General features: G+C 43.6%; 1 protein-coding gene across 3 annotated transcripts in view; it reads left to right on the top strand.

Moving 5' to 3' along the window:
- Positions 1 to 21,178, top strand: part of IMPL2 (inositol monophosphatase family protein) — a 147,613-nt gene that overhangs the window by 25,239 nt on the left and 101,196 nt on the right. For all 3 annotated transcript variants that reach the window (XM_086512686.1, XM_086512687.1, XM_086512685.1), the window contains exon 2: positions 11,762 to 11,840. In XM_086512686.1, the coding sequence (XP_086368812.1) occupies positions 11,762 to 11,840 (79 nt within the window). The remainder of the gene's footprint in view (positions 1 to 11,761; positions 11,841 to 21,178) is intronic.

Raw genomic sequence — 21,178 nt, 5'->3', positions numbered from 1 at the left:
GACTCTCGGCCCGGACCTGGATGGTTATGCGGGAGGAGTATTAAGAAGTCTGAGCAGTGGTTACTCTCAACACCTCCAAACGACGCAGGCTGCGGTCTGGGGGGCGTTTGGTTGTAAAAGGCCTCTATATCTCTTGGCCCGGACCTTTTTAGGTTATGCGGGAGGAGTGATGAGGGAGTCGTTGAATATCTCCCGGCCCGGACCTTGTTAGGTTATGCGGGAGGAGTGTTCATTGGCGGCTTTATGTTTCTATGTCTTGTAACATGCACATGTAAGCATTTTTGTTGCATTGTGATGTGCCAGCTATTGAATATTCCTAATTGGATGAGATTGCTTGGATATGTAATTTTTTAGTGCATCAAGACTACCGTGGAAGATCAGTACAGTCTGGGTGTGATGGCTAATTTCACTACGCCGGAATATCAAGAGTTTCAATCTGGACGAAAGGAGAAGCTAACTCCTTGATCAAAAGAGCTGAAAGGAGAAGCTAACTCCTTGATCAAAACAGCCGAAAGGAGAAGCTAACTCCTTAATAAAAAGAGCAAACTGATTGTTCCTCGAAATGACCCTCGGAATTTTTTTTGAGCCAACTTGAGTTGTTTTGCAGGTATGTTGAAATCGTGGATGATTACTCTCTTTCAAGAAGGGGAGATGTAACAAACTGCTGACGTGTCAAAGCCCTAAAGAATGGAGCCAACTTGCAGATGCTGACCGAAGGGCCTAAACCCTAAGAAGAACAAGTAACAGAAGAAGAACTAAAGAAGTCCTACCAACTTATGGGGACCCCGTTCGATGGGGCCCCAAGTGACATAAAGAACTAAAATAAAGTAGGACTCACACACACACACACAAGAAATCGCGAAGCTGGCTGACGACGTGGCAGATTTTAAAAAATCACGCCGATTGAGGACGTGGCATGCTATACGGATTTCCGCGTTTTGCGTTGACTATTGACGTGGCAGCTGTACGGAATTCTGGATTTTACAGTGGCACCTTTTGAGCTTTGCTTTTGCCTAAGTTTGAAGCCTTTTCACTGTAATTGCTTTTTAGGCCAAGGGCCTTTAAATATGAGGTTAGGGCTCATTCTCTGGCATGCCTCCGGGCGAAGGTGCAGAGTCTTGAGTACCGGCCTGTACTGTGTTGATGCAATATAAAGAAATACCGAAAGGGGCGCCAAGGTTTGGGGCCAATACTCTCTAGGGTGGAATTCCGCCACTCCATGTTGCGTGTCGTGTCTCTCTCTCTCTCTCTCAGTTCAATTGTTAATGAAGTGCTAAAAGTCTGTTCAGTCTGTTCTTTTCTATTGGCACGTGGTGCCCGTCTTGTGACACCAGGGTGTAGCCCACCAAATAGACCTCCCTACAGGGCTAGTGCGGCGCAGCAGAAATAGATTATGCGCCAGGTTGAGGAGTTATTAGAGAAGGGGCTGATTCAGCCTAGTTCTTCACCCTTTTGCTCCCAGTGCTCCTAGTGCAGAAGAAGGATGGCTCATGGCGCATGTGTATTGATTACTGTGTGCTGAATAAGAATATTATCAAGAATAGGTTTCCTATTCCTAGAATTGATGATATTCTCGATCGTTTAGAGGGTGCTGCAATTTTCAGCAGGATAGACCTTAAGAGTGGATACCATCATATTTGTATAAGGCCAAAGGATGTGCACAAGACTGCGTTTAGAACGACATTTGGTCTTTATGAATTTCTAGTGATGCTGTTTGGGCTAACAAATGCTCCTGCCACGTTCAACAAAATGATGGACCGGATTTTCCGCTCGCATCAACAGTTTGTTGGGACGTTCTTCGATGACATGATAGTCTATTCGAAGAATGAAGAGGAGCATAGGCGTCACTTGACCATTGTGTTTGAAGAGCTGCGTAGTCACACAGGCTACTTGTCAATCCTAAGAAAAGTGAATTCTTCTTGGAAGAGATCCACTTTCTTGGCCACATAGTCTCAAAGGATGGTGTCAGAATGGATCCGCAAAGGTGGAAGCTATTAAGACATGGCCAGACTTGAAGACTGTGGACAATGTCCGAAGCTTCTTGGGATTGTGTTCCTACTATAGAAGGTTTATGAGGAACTTTGCAGGGATAGCATCACCTCTTTACGCTTTGCAAAAGAAAGAGGTCACTTTCAGATGGACCCAAAAAGAGATTTCAGCTTTTAGTCTCTTAAAGGAAAAGTTGACTTCAGATCCAGTAATTGTTTTGCCAAATCTCAGGAAGTCATTTGTGGTCCACTGTGACGCGTGTGGCAGTAGCATCGGAGTTGTATACCTAGTGTCTCCCCTTGGCTTGATGATGAGGCATCAGGTTGCTCCATCTTCTTAGGGTCCTTGAGAATGCAAGATGGACGGGTAGTAGCTTATAAAAGCCGAATTTTGCAAGGGCCAGAGAGGACTATGCAAGTCTATGAGAAAGAACTCTTGGCCGTGATTCACGTGCTTTCTAGCTGGAAGCACGACCTCTTAGGTGCTGATTTTGTTGTCCAAACAGATTATCAGACCTTGCGATACTTCTTGACACAGTCAAAGTTATCCGAAAAGCATATGCGATGGGCAAACATTCTTTCCATGTTCCACTCTCAGATTATGTATGTGGAAGGCAAGAAGAATGTTGTGGTCGATGCGTTAGCAAGGAAGCCACAAATTTCAGCCGTCTCAATTCCTTATCATCATGAGTTGGATGACATGAAGAAACAGTATGCTACTGATGAAGATTTTGCAAGGATCTTTGAACAATTGCAAGAGGGGCAACATCATGAGCACTACCTCCTCAGAGATGGTTTTATGATGATGCATGGCAGACTTTGTGTCACAAGGCCATTGCGACATAAGGTCATGGAAGAGAGTCATGTCCCACCGTATGCAGGGAACTGGTAAAGCACCTTTTGAGATTGTTGAAGGTGGCAAAAAAGTTCTCCCATTTTGCATACAAAGGACAAGATCTTTGAGGCAGATCGATATGTTGAGAACATGGATGAAATGTATAAGAAAATTAAAGTTGCCTTGGAAAAGACTCAGGCAAAGCAGAAAAAGGCTGTTGATTGTCACCGTCGTGAATTGCTGCTATCACCTGGTGATTGGGTTCTGTTAAGGTTCGAAAAGGCAAGGTTAAAGAAAATGAAGGGCAAGGAACGGCTGTTTCGTAAGCTCAGTATGCGTTACTACGGGCCTTTTCAAGTGCTTGACAAGGTCAACGATGTGGCTTACAGGCTGAAGTTGCCTGATGCGTGGAAGATTCATAATGCATTTCACGTGAGTCTTCTAAGACCCTTCGTGGGTGTAATCGGCACCAAGACATGTTTAAACTAGATACCATCCATTTTAAACAAATTCCAAATAGGATCACCAAACAAGTTCTCGAACAGATTCAAATTTAAAAAGCAATCTTGACATCAGTCGAGCTTGAAAAGATGACTTGCTTTCCATCCTGAAACCTGCACCAAAATTAGGGTTATGTTTCTTTCATAAGGTCGTAGCTGACTACACCATGGTCCATAAGCTCTTGGACAGTGTTCCTGTAGCAGTGATGGTAATCTCAAGACATAGCAATCACACTGGACCTCCAAAGTTTTTAGCTCGGGAAGAGACACTTAATGAGAGATTTCGAGAAATTTCAAGTCGTAATCTGCAAGGGTTTCTGTGGCAAGCATTTCAGGATACCCCACTTTGCCAGAAGCTTTCAAAAACCATATAACTTCGGGCAAAAATTTTCTTGAAAGATTAGCTTGGTAGCTGTAGACATCCAACACTGCATGGCATTGCCTCTGAGAAAAACGGTAGCTCGAAAAAAAAATTTGGTCCTTCTTTGCAAGTGATCTTTATGGCTTATGTCCCGTAAGACAGAGCGATGAAGACGGGAGGGCGCCCAATGCGCGATGAAGTAAGGGTGGGAGTGGCTAATAAGTCCGAGGTCAGGACATGAAGATTCTTTAATAAACTCCCTATAAAACTTGAAAGCACCATCTTGCTCCGTCTGCTCTTTGGTAGGATTGGTATGCTTTCAGAAAAGCACACACCTGCCTGAAGCTCTGATACCACTATCACAGGACGGGCACCACGTGCCAACGGAAAAGAATAGAATGAACAGACTTTTAGCACTTCAATAACAATTGAACTGAAAGAGATGCATGACACACGAGGCATGGAGTGGCGGAATTTCACCCCAAGAGAGTACTCACGCTCTGCACCTTCACCCAGAAGAGTACCGAAGACTGAGCCCTCTGCACATATTTAAAGGCCTTTGGACTTGAAAAGAAATTACATAAAAAGCAGTCAAACTCAAAAGCATCTAGTCCAAAAGCGGGTGGCGAAAAGCTGCCAACGTGTTTTGTGGAAATCCGTACAGCTGCCACATGGCACTGTCAGCACGAATTGCGGGACTGTCCGTACAATCTGCCACGTCAGCATGTCAGTGTGTTTTGTGAGAAATTTGTAACAAAATTGGACACCCCAAGTCTAGATTCTATCGCGACACAGCAGAGATTCACTTTAAAATATTTCACAAAAGACGACACAGCCCGGTGTAGTACTGTGCCAAGAGGTATTGGCCCCAAAGACTGGCGCCCCCTTCGGTAATTCTTTTTATATTAATCTGTATGCAAAGTACAAGAGTCCGCGGGAACTAACACTCAGACTCTACGTCCAGATGCTCTGAGTAATGAGGCCCAAAAGACTTATTTATTATTACAAGGGATGCCCAAAAAGCAAAGCCCCAAAATCTCAAACTCAAAAGCTTCTAAGTGAAAAGCATTATGCCCAAAATCTTGCTAGCATAATTTCCGAAAATCCGTACAGACTGCCATGTCAGCAAGTCAGCACATTTTCCGAAAATCTGCCACGTCAGCAAGTCAGCGCGTTTTACGAAAATTTGCCACGTCAGCAGTCATCGCAATTTGCGGGGATCCATACAGTTTGCCATGTTAGCCTGTCGACGCATTCCACGGGGGTCCGTACAGTTTGTGTGTGTGTTCGGGGGCCTGCCACATCACCAGTTTGTGACATACCCCCCTCTTGAAAGAATAGTAATCGCCCTCGATTAAGCTTGCAAAACAAACAGAGGCCATAAACTGTCTTAGTAGACACTAATTGTTAGTACCGACGCACTAGACACGACACATCTAGCACTTGTACAAGACGACAGTCACATCACAGGACATCACTTGCCATCACAAGACAAATCACATACAAATTCGTTTCAAATCTCAGACCATGATCAATCGGCAACGTATTTAGTAATCGCATCTAGATCCATTCTGGACCTCACAGATGCTCGATCAAGTAATCCTTATTGCAATCATGTCTATAGAGATTTATGAGACCGAAATGGTGCAATCATTTCGTCTTTCAGTTCCTGCACTCAAACAAGTCAAGTACAAATCAATCATTTTCATTTTTGGGAATTCCAGTTATAAAGTCATACAACAGAATACTACTCAGCCCTTTAATATCCGTGAAACCCAAAGGGCACATCAATGACTCTATTCAAAATCGGGGTAATCCGTTGACGAAGGAGCGGAGTGACTCTTCTCTTGTGCAAACCCGCTGCACTAGATTCACCCTCGCTGAAGTCGGGGTTCTATTGGAGTAGACTATGCTAAACGGAATGCTTCAGGGTAAAGTTCCAAAATCTGAGCAATATCTGCTAGGTCCTCCTCCTCCATCCACTCCGCATCCGATGCAGGATAGTTCTTGAACTTAACCAAGAACCGCCTAATCAATTTACCTTTTATCTTTCTGTCTTTGTGTGCCAATATTTGTTCTGGAACAAGTATCCCCTCGCTTTCCTCCACTTTGGGTTGTTCATCTGGCTCCCCATCATCGGACACATCGCCTTTAAAAGGCTTCAATAGACTCACATGAAATGCATTGTGAATCTTCCAAGTATGAGTAGCTTTAGTCTAAAGGTGACATCATTTATCTTTTCTTTTGTCTGAAAAGGGCCATAGTATCTCATGCTAAGCTTTGAAAAAAGCTGCTCCTTTCCCTTTTTCTTTCTTAGGCGTGTCTTCTCAAAACGTAAGAGCATCCAATCATCTTCCTTTAATTTCAAATCGCTACAGTGTTGATTTGTTGCCTTCTTGTGTCGTTTTTGAGATTTCGCTAAAACTCCTGGACCTTGTCAAATGCAGTGTCCAAGTCGCTCGTGACTGGTCGGCCTCAAAAAATTTATCTTTCGTGCTAAGGAAGGGTGAACCTTCGGAGCACCTTCAATGATCTCAAATGGCGCCTTCCTCGTCGAAGAGTGGATCGTTGTCATAAGACGGGCACCACGTGCCAATAGAAAAGAACAGACTGAACAGACTTTAAGCACTTCAATAACAACTGATCTGAAAGAGAGAGACGAAAAGCAACACGCAGTGGCGGAATTCCACCCCAGAGAGTATTGACCCCAAACCTAGGCGCCCCTTTCGGTATTTCTTTATATTGCATCAACACAGTACAAGCCGGTACTCCAGATTCTGCACCTTCTCCAAGAAGCATGCCAGAGAATGAGCCCATGGCCTCATATGTAAAGGCCCTAGGCCCCAAAAGCAGTTTACATGAAAAGATTTCAAACTCAAAAGCATCTGGTTCAAAAGCAATGCCCAAAAGTTGTCAGCGTAAATCACAGAAATCCGTACAAATGCCACGCCAGCAATCAACGCAAAACGCAAAAATCTGTAGAATCTGCCACGTCATCAGCCAACGGAAAATCTGAAGCGTCCGTATAGCTGCCATGTCATCATTTTTTGCGCAAGCCTTTGTATGTGTGTGTGGGTCTTGCTTTATTTTAATTCCTTTATGTCTCTTGGGCCCCATGGGACGGGGTCGCATAAGTTCGTAGGACTTCTTCTTTAGCTTTTGCTTCTTCTTCTTAGGGTTTAGGCCCCTCGGCCTGTGATCTGCATAGTGGCTCCGTTCTTCAGTGGCTTGACACGTCACCAGTTTGTGACATCCCCCCTTCTTGAAAGAGAGTAATCGTCCGCGATTACAGCATATCTGCAAAAGAACTCAAGTTAGCTAAAAAATTTCCGAGGGACAATCAATTTACTCTTTTTCTTTTTGTTAAGGAGTTAACTTCTCCTTTTGGCTCTTTTGATCAAGGAGTTGGCTTCTCCTTTCGTCCAGATCGGAACTCTTGACATTCCGGCATAGTAAAATTAGCCATTACACCCAGACCGCACTGATCTTCCGTGGGTGTCTTGACGCACTAAAATTACATATCCAGGCAATCTCATCCAATTAGGAATATTCAATGGTTGGTACATCACAATGCAACACAAATGCTCACATATGCATGTTACAAGACATAGAAACATAAAGCCGCCGATGAACACTCCCCCTGCAAATAACCATCCAGGTCCGGGCCATGAGTTGTCCAACAACTCCCTTATCACTCCTTCCGCAAATAAACTTCCGGGCCATGAGATATAGAGACCTTTTACAACATAACGCCCCCCAAACCGCAGTCTACGACGTTTGGAGGTACTGAGAGTAATCACTGCTCAGACTTCTTAATACTCCCCCCGTAAATAACCACAACAACAACAATACTCCCCTCGTAAATAACCACAAGGGTTTGGGCCATGAGTAAAAATAGCACGTTCTAATCATTCAATACCCCCCCCGCAAATAACCTCAAGGGTCCGGGCCATGAGTACAAACAAGCATTCTCAAAAATCATTTCTCACTACTCCACCCGGGAGTAAAATCACCAATCATTGAAACCAGTATTAAAACCAGAGTGAAACAATTCAAATAAGCACCAAGACAGACTCAAAGAGATATCATCCATTTCAAACAAATTCCAAACAGGATCACCAAACAAGTTCTCAAACAAAACTCAAAGCAATCTGGAGCTCGAAAAGTCGACTGACTTTCCATCTTGAAACCTGCACCAAAAAGTTTAGGGTTAGGTTCCTTCCATAAGGTCGTAGGCAACCATAGCATGGTCCATCAGCTCTTTGGACAGACAGTGTTCCTCTGGCGGCGATGATAGTTCCAAGACATAGCAATCACACCGAACCTCCAAGGTTATCAACTCGAAAAGAGACACCTACTAAGAGATGTCAAGAAATTTTAAGTTATAATCTGCTAGGGTTTCCATGGCAAGCATTTTAGGGTACCCCACTCTGGTAGAAGTTGCATTCCGAAGGAAGATGTCAGAAATCATAATAGATGGAAATGACAAAAGTCTGAAGATCTCATCAAGTCATTTGTATCTATGTGAACGACCTTTCTTGCGGATACATGCGATCATAAAAGAGTGTTGATAGCACAAGATCATCAGTGGCGTGTATTTATGGGATGCAATCGAGGACATTTGCGATTTCAAGAGGGGGGTATGTCACGAGGACGTGGCAACTGCTAACCTTAGTTGTTGGTTTCTTCCAATGATTTTTGTTTTATTTTTGAGACCCTCTTTTTGAAGTTGCAAACGGTCGGACATTGTATGGCCAATGTGAACAATGGTTTCACCCGCAGACGGGAAGTTGGTTGGCAGTGGAATTCGTATAGTAAGAGGATGTATAGGCTCAGTCCAAGATCATGTAGGTCCCCCCGTCGCACTTAGTAAGTTAGCGGATACTAGGAAGTGAACTTAATAAAGACATAAAGTCAAGGTGGGACTACCAACAGAAATTATCTGACAGTTGGGCCACATTGCACTTTTGGATGTGGTCCCAATGAGGGTAGATGGTCAGATGACCTGTGGGAGCCCAAGGGAAGCATCTCCTAAAAATTAGGGAACTGCTATTTTGGGCCGTGAAACGTGTTCGCGTCATTACCTCCGGTATGGCAAGGGAAACATTTTACAACTCTGTTGCGAAGTCAACTGGGCAACCCGTCACGAGATTTTTAGGCGGCAACCCCGAAACGGGAAAAAGCTTGTAATCGCGCCAAGTGGCAAAATTCTGTGCACTTTCCTCCTCTATCAAGAAATGGCGCTGAATTTTAAGAGAGGGGAGGCCTCATTATGCAACTGTCACAGGTTAAGAGCTATGGAGTGCTTTCTTTCCCTCTCATGTACAGTGTGGTGCTAGGAGTGATGCCCTACACACTACACACTGCTCTCTCTCTCTCTCTCTCTCTCTCTCTCTCTCTCCCCTACCCCTACGTGCAATTATGTGATGCCCCACAAGAGGACTCTTCATTTGACTGATGTACAGCTGTGTGGGTTCATGCTTTTGTGCTGAGGCAAGAGCCTCCTTGAGCAGGAAATACCGAAAGGGGCGCCATTTTTGGGGCCTACAGGTTGTCGGCGTCTGCTCGGAGCATTCTAGTTTTCGAGCTTTGTGTGCACTTAAGTGTTAATTCCCGTCGGAGGTTTCCTATGCACATTCTATGTGTGTGTGTCTAAAGTAAAGCAAGGTGGAATCCGTACGTACGTACCTTACGATTCCGTACGGTACAGCCATACGGTACGGCACAGTACGTACTATACGGTAAGTTTTTTTTTTTTGGTTGGTGTTTTTTTTTTTTTTGGGCCATTTTCTCCACGGACCACTCGCGCTAGGGTCGCTTTCAGATTGGGATAATAGGGTGAAAGGGAGAGAGCCTTAGGCTTGATTCTCGGGTGAAAGCCAAAGCCTACCGCCCCACGGGCCGATTCCAGAGAGGCAGAGGGAGAGAGAAAAGAGAGACGATATTGCATGTCGGGTCCCAACCACCCTTAAGGGCCCCTTTGCTTTGTTGCTAGAGCAAGTATGTGCTTTAAGTACTTGCACAAATGCTGGTACAATGGCTAAATGATGAATGTTGATGCTGAATACTTCAAGCTGGTGGGAACTTGATGTAGATGCTTGGTTTTGCGAGGCTATGGGCTGAAATGCAAAAAACGCTAGGGCTGGTCTTGATTTGCAAGTGAAGGTGCTGTTGGAAACGCTACTGGATCTGAGGGTAGATGCTGATGATGGACTGAAATCTGGAAACACCGGCGATAGGCTGAAAACGCTGGACTGAGGATGAAAACGCTGATCTGCTACTAATGATGGAAATGCTGGACTGAAGTATGCTGAAAACTCTGGCTGCTGAACTGTTGAGGTGCTGACTGCGGTGCTGCGGGGTACTTGTTCTGGACCCTGGTACTGCGTACTACGTGCTGACTTCTTGCTGAGAGAAGCGCCACCAGGCCACTTATATAGCGCTAAGAGCGAACATCCTCAATGCAAGAGGGTCCCAAAACTAGGAGAGGCTTTATGATGGATTAGTCTGGTCATGTAGGTCGTGCAAACATGCTCACAAAATTGCTGGAACTAATTCTCTTAGACTCTAAAGAAAAACCTTGGCTTTGAAGTTGCACTGCTAGCATATCCATGTTCCACATCGAGACATGTGCACGTGACAATTTGATTGTTGTGTGTTTTTTGGTGCTAGAGCCTAGTGTACGCTTTGAGATTGTACTGTGTTGTGCATGATGGTCAAATGCATGGCTGCATGGAGTTAGAGTCTACCAAACAGTGTAGGTCGACCACCCTTTGTGAAGCAGCCCCATGATTGGCAATTGCAGCAGCATATCCATTGGCGTCTCTTCTCCACCATTGCCTCGTATGTGTGTATGATATTGCAGAATATAGCAAAGCAGCCTACAGGAGTCGAGAACTAGATTGGAGTAGAGCCGCCCACCAGATTGGAGGCCAATGTGTGTCATCTTCTGCTGCCTATTATGACAAGGGCATCACTTGTCTTTGTGCTTGCACACCGAGTAATAAGTCGTCCTATGTTGTGTGCCCTTGAACATCTCCTTTGTCTTCTCCAAGCTTTGTGTGCATTCCTTCGACCCTAAATTCAACAATTCATGACGGTATGAAGATATTTCTTTTATGGTGCTCTAATCCAATTCGTAATGCACTGTGAATATTTTGTGTAAGATGGATTGAAATTTAAGAAATATTTTGTTTTACTTATGATGCTTTAGTCAACCATCTGATGACACATCTAGAATATCTTTTTGGAATCTATTGGAGCCTTAAATCTAGCCTATAAGACTATTGTGCGCTTTTCTTACTAATCGCCTCTTTCGACAATCCACAGTTCCCTCTCCAAGTAGGCAAGATACACATGACCTATTGACCTCCTAATCAAGGAATTGTAAATTAAGGACGTTGGACTCTCTGTGAGTCAGCACGTGCATTATGCATCTTAAAGGCTGTAGATGGGGGGTGGAATTTTTGAATTGATGGTCTCCTATAACATAATATCTCTTCAGAGTAAATTTGAAATGTCCTCTTGACAAATTCTTAAGAAGGGAGGCATTTGGCTGGAGTTCGAATTGTCAACTTGCTCAAAAAGGGATGTGCTTTCTGTAGTTTGTAAAAAAGGGTTAGTGAAAGGTATACATGAGAAGGCTCACGCTTTTGTTCTCGCTGTGTAATAAACAAATGCGTTTTTTGAGAAGAAAATCTTGAATATTTGCTTTAGGTTAACCTTTTCATGTTTATGAACATTGTTTTTAATGCATCAATTAAGGCTAATGTGCATTTTGTCTAGTAATAATATGAATGCAAAACCAATTTTTTATTTGGAACCCTTGGGACTCTTGATCTACATCGTGACTAGTGAGCCATTTTCTTGTGCATGGGCAGCCTGCTAAAGAGGCCTACTGTTTATTTGTTTCACTTACACAAGATTTTTGCATGTAATATGAGTGAATGGATTATAATTTATCGGCAAATTGGCTTCGTCATTTCTCGATCCTCTATTCTGAGTGATTATTGCTATAAGTTTTGGCGACCCTCATCTTAGTATAATATGCAATAATTCTTTGCATTGGTCTTTGTAGGTCCTGTGACAATTGCTGATCAAGCTGCTGAACAAGCCATGCGCTCTCTTGTCTCTAAGCGGTTTCCATCTCATGCAATGTATATTTTCAACTAATGGGCTTCTAGAGTGTTTTTTTTAAATGTAAGTTTTCAATAGATGCTATTTCTTCTCTATTTCCAATTGAGAACCTAAATTAGTCACAGTTGTAATTTGTTTATGCATGTACTAGATCAAGACAGACATGGGATTTTCGTCGTTTTCCTCATGTTTCAATATTGGACAAACATGAGTGTGCAGAGATATGTTATAGATTAACATAAATGGCATATACATAGATCTGGCTATATACTTGCTTTCATTATGTCGGGATATCACCTGTCCACAAATATTATGTGCATACACATATACTTATATATGCTTGTATATACAAATCTCGAACTTGGATCCATTATTGGTGCAATATATATGAGGTGCATGAATTCATAATGTCAAATGAACTCATTAATGCCAAAAATACTAGAAACATTGGAAAAAAGCTTCAAGCTTATGATCACCGAATTTATCGATTCTCTGAACAATCAAAGTGAATTTGTCAAAGAGAAGCAGGGAAATAAGCAGGAGTCGAGCAATTGACTTTCACATGTTTCATTTGACATGAGATAATGCACGATAAATCCGTATTGAGATCCTTCATTTTGATTTTGAATCCTCTAAAGAAGTTTTCAACACAAAGCACAAACTGGGTCATAAGTCAAAAGCATGGCTTCACAATAATACAAATTTTCTGACAATTGAGGGTTAATTCTTCTTCCTGAAAAAATTCATGCCATCTCTAAGAAACAAGCCTTGTGTAGATTGAATAAGGCAGCAGACCTATGAATACTTTTGGAACAGGAGGATTCACTAATACATTACCTTGGCTGTTCCTTGAAGATTACATGTGACTGAGATTCATGCAAAAGGGAAGTTGTGAAGGTTGCAAAAGAGATTTTTCTATTTGAATTCACGCCATCCAAGAAACAAGTTTTGCGGTGGATCTTGAATGCAAGAGAACAATGCATCTTTTCCAACCGATGAAGTTGTGACAGTTTTGTTGGTGCTCCCGTATAATTTGTGGAAAGAAGCTCAACAAGTGCTTCAGCATCTCTCGAGTCTTGTTGTGGCGGTAAAGGAGAAGAGTCCGATAGTTAACTCACGTCATTCGTGTGTGTAGTATGGTGAAGCCATATTCTCAAGGAGTTGATCAAGGCTAGCAATGTCATTAGCATGTGGATGAGGGTCGTGGTGATGCCAATGATGATGTATGGAAAGGGCTGTCCGCAACTGTCAAGCAAAATAACAAAGCTTGAGAAGTTGTAGGAAAAATGAGGTGAGTAGGATAGAGGATAAGTTGACAAAAAAGGTGGAATTGTGTCACGTGCGCACTTCACTTGCGCTACGTGGACATGTTTCTGCTATGGTCTAGCACGAGTCATTAGCTTAGAACCTAGCTTGACATTTTGTGAGCCTCTAGCAGGACGTGCATGCCCAGGCAAGCCATAGTTGCATACCCTCTCTTGCACAATGCAACATTTTAGCACGTAGGCAATTTGCCGCGTGAACCACCTCTTAAAGTGCATTTTATTAATAAGTGACTTTTACCCTTGTTGGGATGGCTGCCCGACCCAGACATTTGTACCTGTTTAACCAACCCTTGGTGCACCAATAGAAAATAGAGGAACCAAGCAGTACCAAGCACCTGGGATGTCATCATCTCGAGCGTTTTCTAAGATCAGCCATCAGCAGCAGCGTTTTGCTTTGCCCTTGGCACCCCGCATCAGATCGCAGACAGCCATAGCCTCACCGTGGTCTCAGTCCTCCTAGTGTTTACACCAGCGTTTTTAGTTTTCAGCCCTAAGAATAGCCAGCGTTTTTCAGTTTTCAGCCATTGTCATCCACGAAGACGGCCGATTAGCCCGTAGCTTCGCCACATTAGCAGATCCCCATCAGCATTCCTAGCGATTTCAGGTTTCAGCCATGAGCATCAATAGCATTTTCAGATTCAGCCCATTAGTTTCGACATCGTCGTCGACACAGTACCGCAACATCTAGTATGTCGTTCTTGCTTGGCCTAGCTGAGCTTAAGGACTCACAGAACCCCTCATTACCTCATCGTCATTGTCGTCGACATAGAACCCATCAGTACCTCGTCGTCGTCGTCATCGTCGTTGACATAGAATACCTCAGTACCTCATCTTCGTCGACAAGTACCCGCAATACCCAAGTACCTTCAATACACGCAGTACCCCAATACCCACAGTTTCCTTCAATATCTCATTAGTACGCAACATCAGTAGCATCATTACCCATTAGCACCAACATCTCAGCATTTAGTCATTGTATCAGCATTGTGCAAGAATAAAGAAAGTCCTTGCTTTGCAACAGAGCAAGGGGGCCCATGAGGGTTTGGGACCCGACATTCAGTGTCGTCTCTTTTGTTGTAACAAACTGTTGACGTGTCAAAGCCTAAAGAATGGAGTCAACTTACAGCTGTGGCCGAAGGGCCTAAACCCTAATTTTTGCCAAAAACCCTAACTGTTGAAACCCTAATTCTGGAAACCCTAACCCTAAAACTGCAGAAACCCTAACCCTAACCCTAAGGGCAGCAGACTGATTCCGAAAATTGTGCTGACATGATGACGTGGTAGGCTGTACGGATTTCCGTAAATTACGCTAGCAGCTTTTTAGCTTTGCTTTTGAACCAGAAGCTTTTGAGTTTTAAAGGCTTTTTACTGTAACTGCTTTTCAGGCCAAGGGCCTTTAAATATGAGGCTAGGGCTCATTCTCTGGCATGCTTCTTGAAGAAGGTGCAGAGTCTGAAGTACCGGCTTGTACTGTGTTGATGCAATATAAAGAAATACAGAGAGGGGCGCCAAGGTTTGGGGCCAATACTCTCTAGGGTGGAATTTCGCCACTCCGTGTCGCGTGTTGTCTCTCTCTCTCTCTCTTTCTCAGTTCAGCTGTTATTTGAAGTGCTTAAAGTTGTTCAGTCTGTTCTTTTCTATTGGCACGTGGTGCCCGCCTTGTGACAGTGGTATGAGAGCATCAGGCGTGTGCTTTTCTGAAAGCATACCGGTCCTACGAAAGAGCAGACAGAGCTTTTGGAATTTTATTTTATTTGAGGTTTCTTCGCCCTCCAACCCGGACTCATTAGCCACTCCCACCCTTACTTCATCGCGCATCGGGCGCGCTCCCGTCTTCACCGCAGTGTCTTACAGGGCATAAGCCAATTAAGAACCCAATACTTGGAATTCATGGATTCTACAGAATATTTGCAGTTTCTGCTCAACGAGCTTCACGACATTCTTTCGCGGCATCCTCAGCAGAATCTTCCAATGCTGCAAGGTTTTCAACAATTTTTGAACTACATGTTACCCCCTCTGATGCCCCAGGTGGTACCTCCTCCGGCACCAGAAAGTACGAGAGCTTTTAACCGGCAACCTTCTCAGCCGTCTGTCCCGATTGGGGGAGTCTTCAGGAATATGGTGCAGCCATCTGACCCTGATCTAGTGCAACCGCCTTTGCCACAACCATTGCCCCCACCTCCACCACCATCGCCACCAGGCTACAATGGTTGGAGCCCATATGGATACCCTTATTATCCATACCCGGGATATGCGCCAAACCAACCCAAAGATTTCAAAGATGGTGGCACTACAGTCAAATTTTTCACTTTTTCCGGGGTGAAAGATCGCAAGAAAGCATTGCAGTTCCTACAGCAATTCGACAACATCTATGCTTTAGGGAACTATATAGAAGAATCCAAGATTTCTCGAGCAGCGGGATTTCTTAAAGATAATGCTATGCAATGGTGGAGTTCAATCGCGACACAACCGCATGCTCCAAGGACCTGGTAAGCTTTAAAGACAGTTTTTGCACGTAGTTACATAACTTCTATGTTTGAAGTGCGGATTTTGGCAAAATGGGGCAACTTGAAAATGCTTGCCACTGAAACCATGGACGAATATAACCAAAGGTTTCTCGACGTGTACCTTCTGGTGTCCTTCTTTAGATCTGTTCCCTTGGAGGCCCAATGCGAGCGATACACCATTGGACTACCATCACCATTGCAGGAATATTGTCTATCCAAGCAAGTCTCTACCATGCAAGAACTTATGGACCATGCCGCGGTCGGCTACAAACTGACGAAGGGAAAGCTAGAGTTTACCACAAAAGAATCTCTGGCCACTAACCACAACTCTCGGCAGCAACGAACAATTTCTCGAGAGTCTCGTGAAAATCAACTGCAAAGGCCTTGTTTGACGCCTCAACACGAGACACCTTACTACAAGAAGGCCGATGTTGTGGATGCTTTCAAACAGGGCATAATCATTCTAATTGTCCCAAACGCACTGATAGACCAGAGGAGCCAACGCTCGCACCAACGGTTGACAGAATCCCAGCGCCAGCTCTTGCTAAGAGAGCTAGACCCGCTATTGGACTAGTTCCTGATATTTATGGCATACGCCTTGAGAGTACAAATGAACTGTGTTGAGCATATGGCAAAGTCAATGGTTTCAAAGCCCTTATTTTCTTTGACCGCGGAGCTACAGAGAACTTCATCCATCCAGAATTCTTAAAGCAGATGCACTTTGATTATGATGCAGAGGGTTGGAGAAATTGAAGCTGAGCTAGCCACAGGGCAAACTCAGAAAGTAGTACCGCTCATTAGTGCTCTTCCAGGTGACTATTCAAGATTATCATGGGAAAGCTGATTTCCACACCATGAAGTTGCGCAATTGTGACGTTCTATTAGGCATGCCTTGGCATGACAAGAATGATGCGACTCTCCAAGTCCGGAACTGAACCATCACCGTGATGCAGAAGGGCAAGCCAGTCGTCCTCAAAGTTCGGTTGTCCGAACAAAATCCTGAATGAACTCTCTAGTTGTTTTATAGTTAGATACTTTTGAACTTTGTTTAAGAAAGTATTGTTTGAAATGGATGGTATCTGTTTTGAACCTGTTTTGGTGCCGATTTGAATTGTTTGACTCTGGTTTGATACTGGTTTCAATGATTGGTGATTTTACTCCCAGGTAAAGAAGTGAGAAATATTGTTTTGGTATTGTTTGAACCTCGGAACGACGCAGGCCGATGCCTGGGGAGCGTTTGGTTGTATGCTTGTAAAATAATTTTTGTTGTGACTCCCGGCCCGGACGTGGATGGTTATGCGAGAGGAGTATTAAGAAGTCTGAGCAGTGGTTACTCTCAGCACCTCCAAACGACGCAGGCTACGGTCTGGGGGGCGTTTGGTTATAAAAGGCCTCTATATCTCCCGGCCCGGACCTTTTTAGGTTATGCGAGAGGAGTGATGAGGGAGTCGTTGACTATCTCCCGGCCCGGACCTTGTTAGGTTATGCGGGAGGAGTGTTTCGGCGGCTTTATGTTTCTATGTCTTGTAACATGCATATGTGAGCATTTGTGTTGCATTGTGATGTGCCAACTACTGAATATTCCTAATTGGATGAGATTGCCTAGGTATGTAATTTTAGTGCATCAAGACACCCGTGGAAGATCAGTACGGTCTGGGTGTGATGGCTAATTTTACTACGCCGGAATATCAAGAGTTCCGATCTGGAGAAAGGAGAAGCTAACTCCTTGATCAAAAGAGCAGAAATGAGAAGCTAACTGCTTAATAAAAAGAGCAAACTGATTGTCCCTCGGAATGTCTCTCGGAATGACCCTGGGAAATTTTTGAACTAACTTGAGTTGTTTTGCAGATATGATGTAATCGCGGACGATTACTCTCTTTCAAGAAGGGGAGATGTAACAAACTGTTGACGTGTCAAAGCCTAAAGAATGGAGTCAACTTACAGATGTGGCCGAAAACCCTAATTTTTGGAAACCCTAACCCTAATTTTTGCTTGAAGCCCTAATTGCTAAAACCCTAATTTTGGAAACCCTAACCCTAAGACCTGCAAACCCTAATTCTAGAAACCCTAATCCTAAAATTGTAGAAACCCTAACCCTAAAACTTGCAAACCCTAATTCTGGAAACCCTAATCTTAAAACTGTAGAAACTCTAACCCTAACCCTAAGAGCAACAGACATATAAAATTGCGCTGACATGATGATGTAGCAGGCTGTATGGATTTTGGAAACCCTAACCCGAAAACTGTAGAAACCCTAACCTTAAGGGCAACAGACAGATTCCGAAAATTGCGTTGACATGATGACGTGGGAGGCTGTACGGATTTTCGAGTTTTGCGTTGGTTGATGACGTGGTAGGTTGTACGGATTTCCGTAAATTGCACTGACAGCTTTTTGGCTTTGCTTTTGAACCAGAAGCTTTTGAGTTTTAAAGGCTTTTTACTGTAACTGCTTTTCAGGCCAAGGGCCTTTAAATATGAGGCTAGAGCTCATTCTCTGGCATGCTTCCTGAAGAAGGTGCAGAGTCTGGAGTACTGGCTTGTACTGTGTTGATGCAATATAAAGAAATACCGAAAGGGGCGCCAAGGTTTGGGGCCAATACTCTTTGGGGTGGAATTCCGCCACTCCGTGTCGCGTGTTGTCTCTCTCTCTCTCTCTCTCTCTCTCTCTCTCTCTCTCTCAGTTCAGCTGTTATTTGAAGTGCTTAAAGTTGTTCAGTCTATTCTTTTCTATTGGCACGTTGTGCCGCCTTGTGACATTTGTCTCTCTCTCTCTCTCTCTCTCTCTCTTTCATTCAGTTCAGTTCTTTCAAGTGAAGTAAAGTAACCTTGTGTTTGTGCGGAGTACTAGATTCGAGTTAAATCCTTAAACACTTTCGCAATACCTGACATTGGTCTCAGAGCTTTGTGTCCGCTGCACTTGACAAATTGTAATAAAGAGAGCTTCAGAGGAAAAGATTGGTGTCCCAAAGACAAGCGCCCCTTTGTTATTTCTTTCTTTGCACTACCCCAAAGACTAGCGTCCCTTTGGTATTTCTTTCTTTATTGATGATTCGCAAAGTACAATGGTTGGGAGGTGTGCGGTGTGTTTGCTTCCACGCTGATTTGCTAGAGCTTACCCCTTGGGCACTCTTTTATAAGTTACAGAGATGCCCTAAACTGAACATCTTCAAAAGCAACGACTTGCTAAAACAGAGGTGCCGAAAAGCTGCCCGCCAAAAACTTTGCAGGTTGTCGTACAACTGCTATACAAAGTTTCCCGTTGTTAGCGTGTAAACGACAAGAAAAACGAGTGCCTCTATAGCCTTGCATGAATCACACCGTCGAAAGGAAGAACTATTACACTGCCGAAAACACTTGTGATAAACACTTGTAAAGATTTATGAAAACCCCTCAAGTATGAAACATCGAAATTAGGAGAAACCGAGGACATCATGACGAAGCTCGTTTCGTGGAGATGTCCGTAGAGTATCCATAGGCAAAAAACAGATGACAGATCAAAGAGTTATGGCCACTCGAAACCGGGGTTGTACTCTTTCTTGTTCAAAAATGCGTTCTCTGGAAAGTGTGTAGGTGTTGCAGCTATTAAAATGGGGCTCACTTGTCCCTTTTAATCAAATTTCTTTCTTCTCTCTCCTCAGCCGACAAGGCCTCTTGGGGGTTTCATTTTAATTGGTCCACTCTAGGCCTTTTTTGGCAAAGTTTAGGGCCATGTCGGTGACTTTGTGCACATGGGAAGGGGGGGGGGGGGGTGGGCGATTGTCCAGAGGACCAAAAATGTGACAAGGCGCTTGGGCAGGCAGTGTGGACAGTTGGAAAAGGCGCCCTTCTCTCCCCAAGAGCCCACGAGCTCATCAAGCCAAGCTCTCCACAAAGTGATACAACTAATGGGGGTTTCCCCATTACCCTATATACCCCCCATTCTCCCCTTTTCCCCTTCTCATGTGGGATAATTGCCATGCCATATGGCAACTTCCTCCCCAATCCTCCCAACTCCCTCATGCCCAATTAATTTCCAGCTTCTCCCCCAAGCACGAGAACGTATCGAACAACCTTCCCAAAAGCATAACTTGATGCTTCGGTCATCGAATGACACACCGTAACACACGGTTTGTAGCCCATTATCTTGGCTACTTCAAGAAATCTTAAATCTCAGCATTTCCAATTCCAATCACCAAGTTGGCCCAATTGCCTTCGTCACATGCACCTTCAATCACTTTCTAAGTTGAGGCCGCCCACTCCGGATGCTCATAACTCAATATGTACAAGTCCAATTCACGAGCTATAAAGCACGGCTATATGCTCATATACAAACTTTTCCATTTCCTTACTGGTAATCTGTTTGACAGCTTTAGCTTCTGCCTAAGGCGACAAATAATCCACTGCTGTCAAAATGTAAGTATTCCTTTTGCTAGTCATGGGTAAGGGTCCAATAGCATCAAGACCCCATTTCTCAAATACATCAAAAGCTAGAATTGTCTTTCGTAATTCAGGCTTCAAAATTCTCTTTCCCATTTTTTGGCAAGGCAAACAAGACTTGCACCAATGGTTAACATTCCGCTAAATACTTGGCCACATATAGCCTTCTTGCAAGATTTTATGCAACATGATCTTCATGGCAAAAAGATCCCTCATGATTTTCTTCAAAAATCTTGTAAATTTTCTCTTTCCAGGGCACACGACGCAAAACCAAATCACTTTCTTTCATGTAAAGCACATCATCAAGCATTCTATACTTCCTAGCTTTTCTTATAAAAGCGTACTTTTTGGAGGATGGTAGACCTTCAGGTAAAACACCTGTCAACAAAAATTCCATCTCCTTTGATAACACTTCCCTCGCATGATATAAAGAGGCATTTGCCTTCAAGACAAACACACAAGTGATCTTTCTTGGGTAGCACAATGAGCTTCTTCATTTTGAGACTTTTCAATATGATGCAAACTCCATGCTTCAATCTTTTTGAGCAAAGATTTCACCTTGAAGCATAAATTCTTCAGTTTAGGATTCTTATCTTTCATACTCCCAATACTTGCTTCACAACCAACAATGCATCTCCTTTGATCTGTAAGCGTCTAATTCCCAACTGTAAACAGATGTGCAAACCACCTTCAAGAGCCATGTACTCTGCTTCATTGTTACTTTTTGCATCAAGTTTCAGCCCTTGTTTCCTTATAAGTTTTCCTTGTGCATCATAAATGACAATGCCTCCCGAAGCAGCATCATGACTTCTTCGATAAGAGCCATCAAAATATAACAGTGAAGCATCAGATATGGCAAGAGTCCCGACTTCCTTCTTTCGCACGACCTCTTCCTTAACCAAAACAGGAGTGTCTTTATAAGTGAGTAAATCTGCTAGGGTGGCCCGAGTACTCTCTTCTACCAAAAAAGTGAATTGAAAATCTTGAAGCTCAATAACCCATTTCATCACTGTTTTTGATATATTCGAATTATTGAACAACTAAGGAAGCAATGAATAACTGGTGAGAAAGGTGAACGACTTTTGCAACAAGTAATGTCTGAATCGTCTG

Source organism: Adiantum capillus-veneris, chromosome 5 (genome assembly GCF_014529385.1).
Source record: "Adiantum capillus-veneris isolate H3 chromosome 5, ASM1452938v2, whole genome shotgun sequence".
Lineage (NCBI taxonomy): Eukaryota > Viridiplantae > Streptophyta > Polypodiopsida > Polypodiales > Pteridaceae > Adiantum > Adiantum capillus-veneris.
The sequence above is the reverse complement of the archived record's forward strand: the minus strand, read 5'-3'. Positions and strand labels throughout refer to the sequence as shown.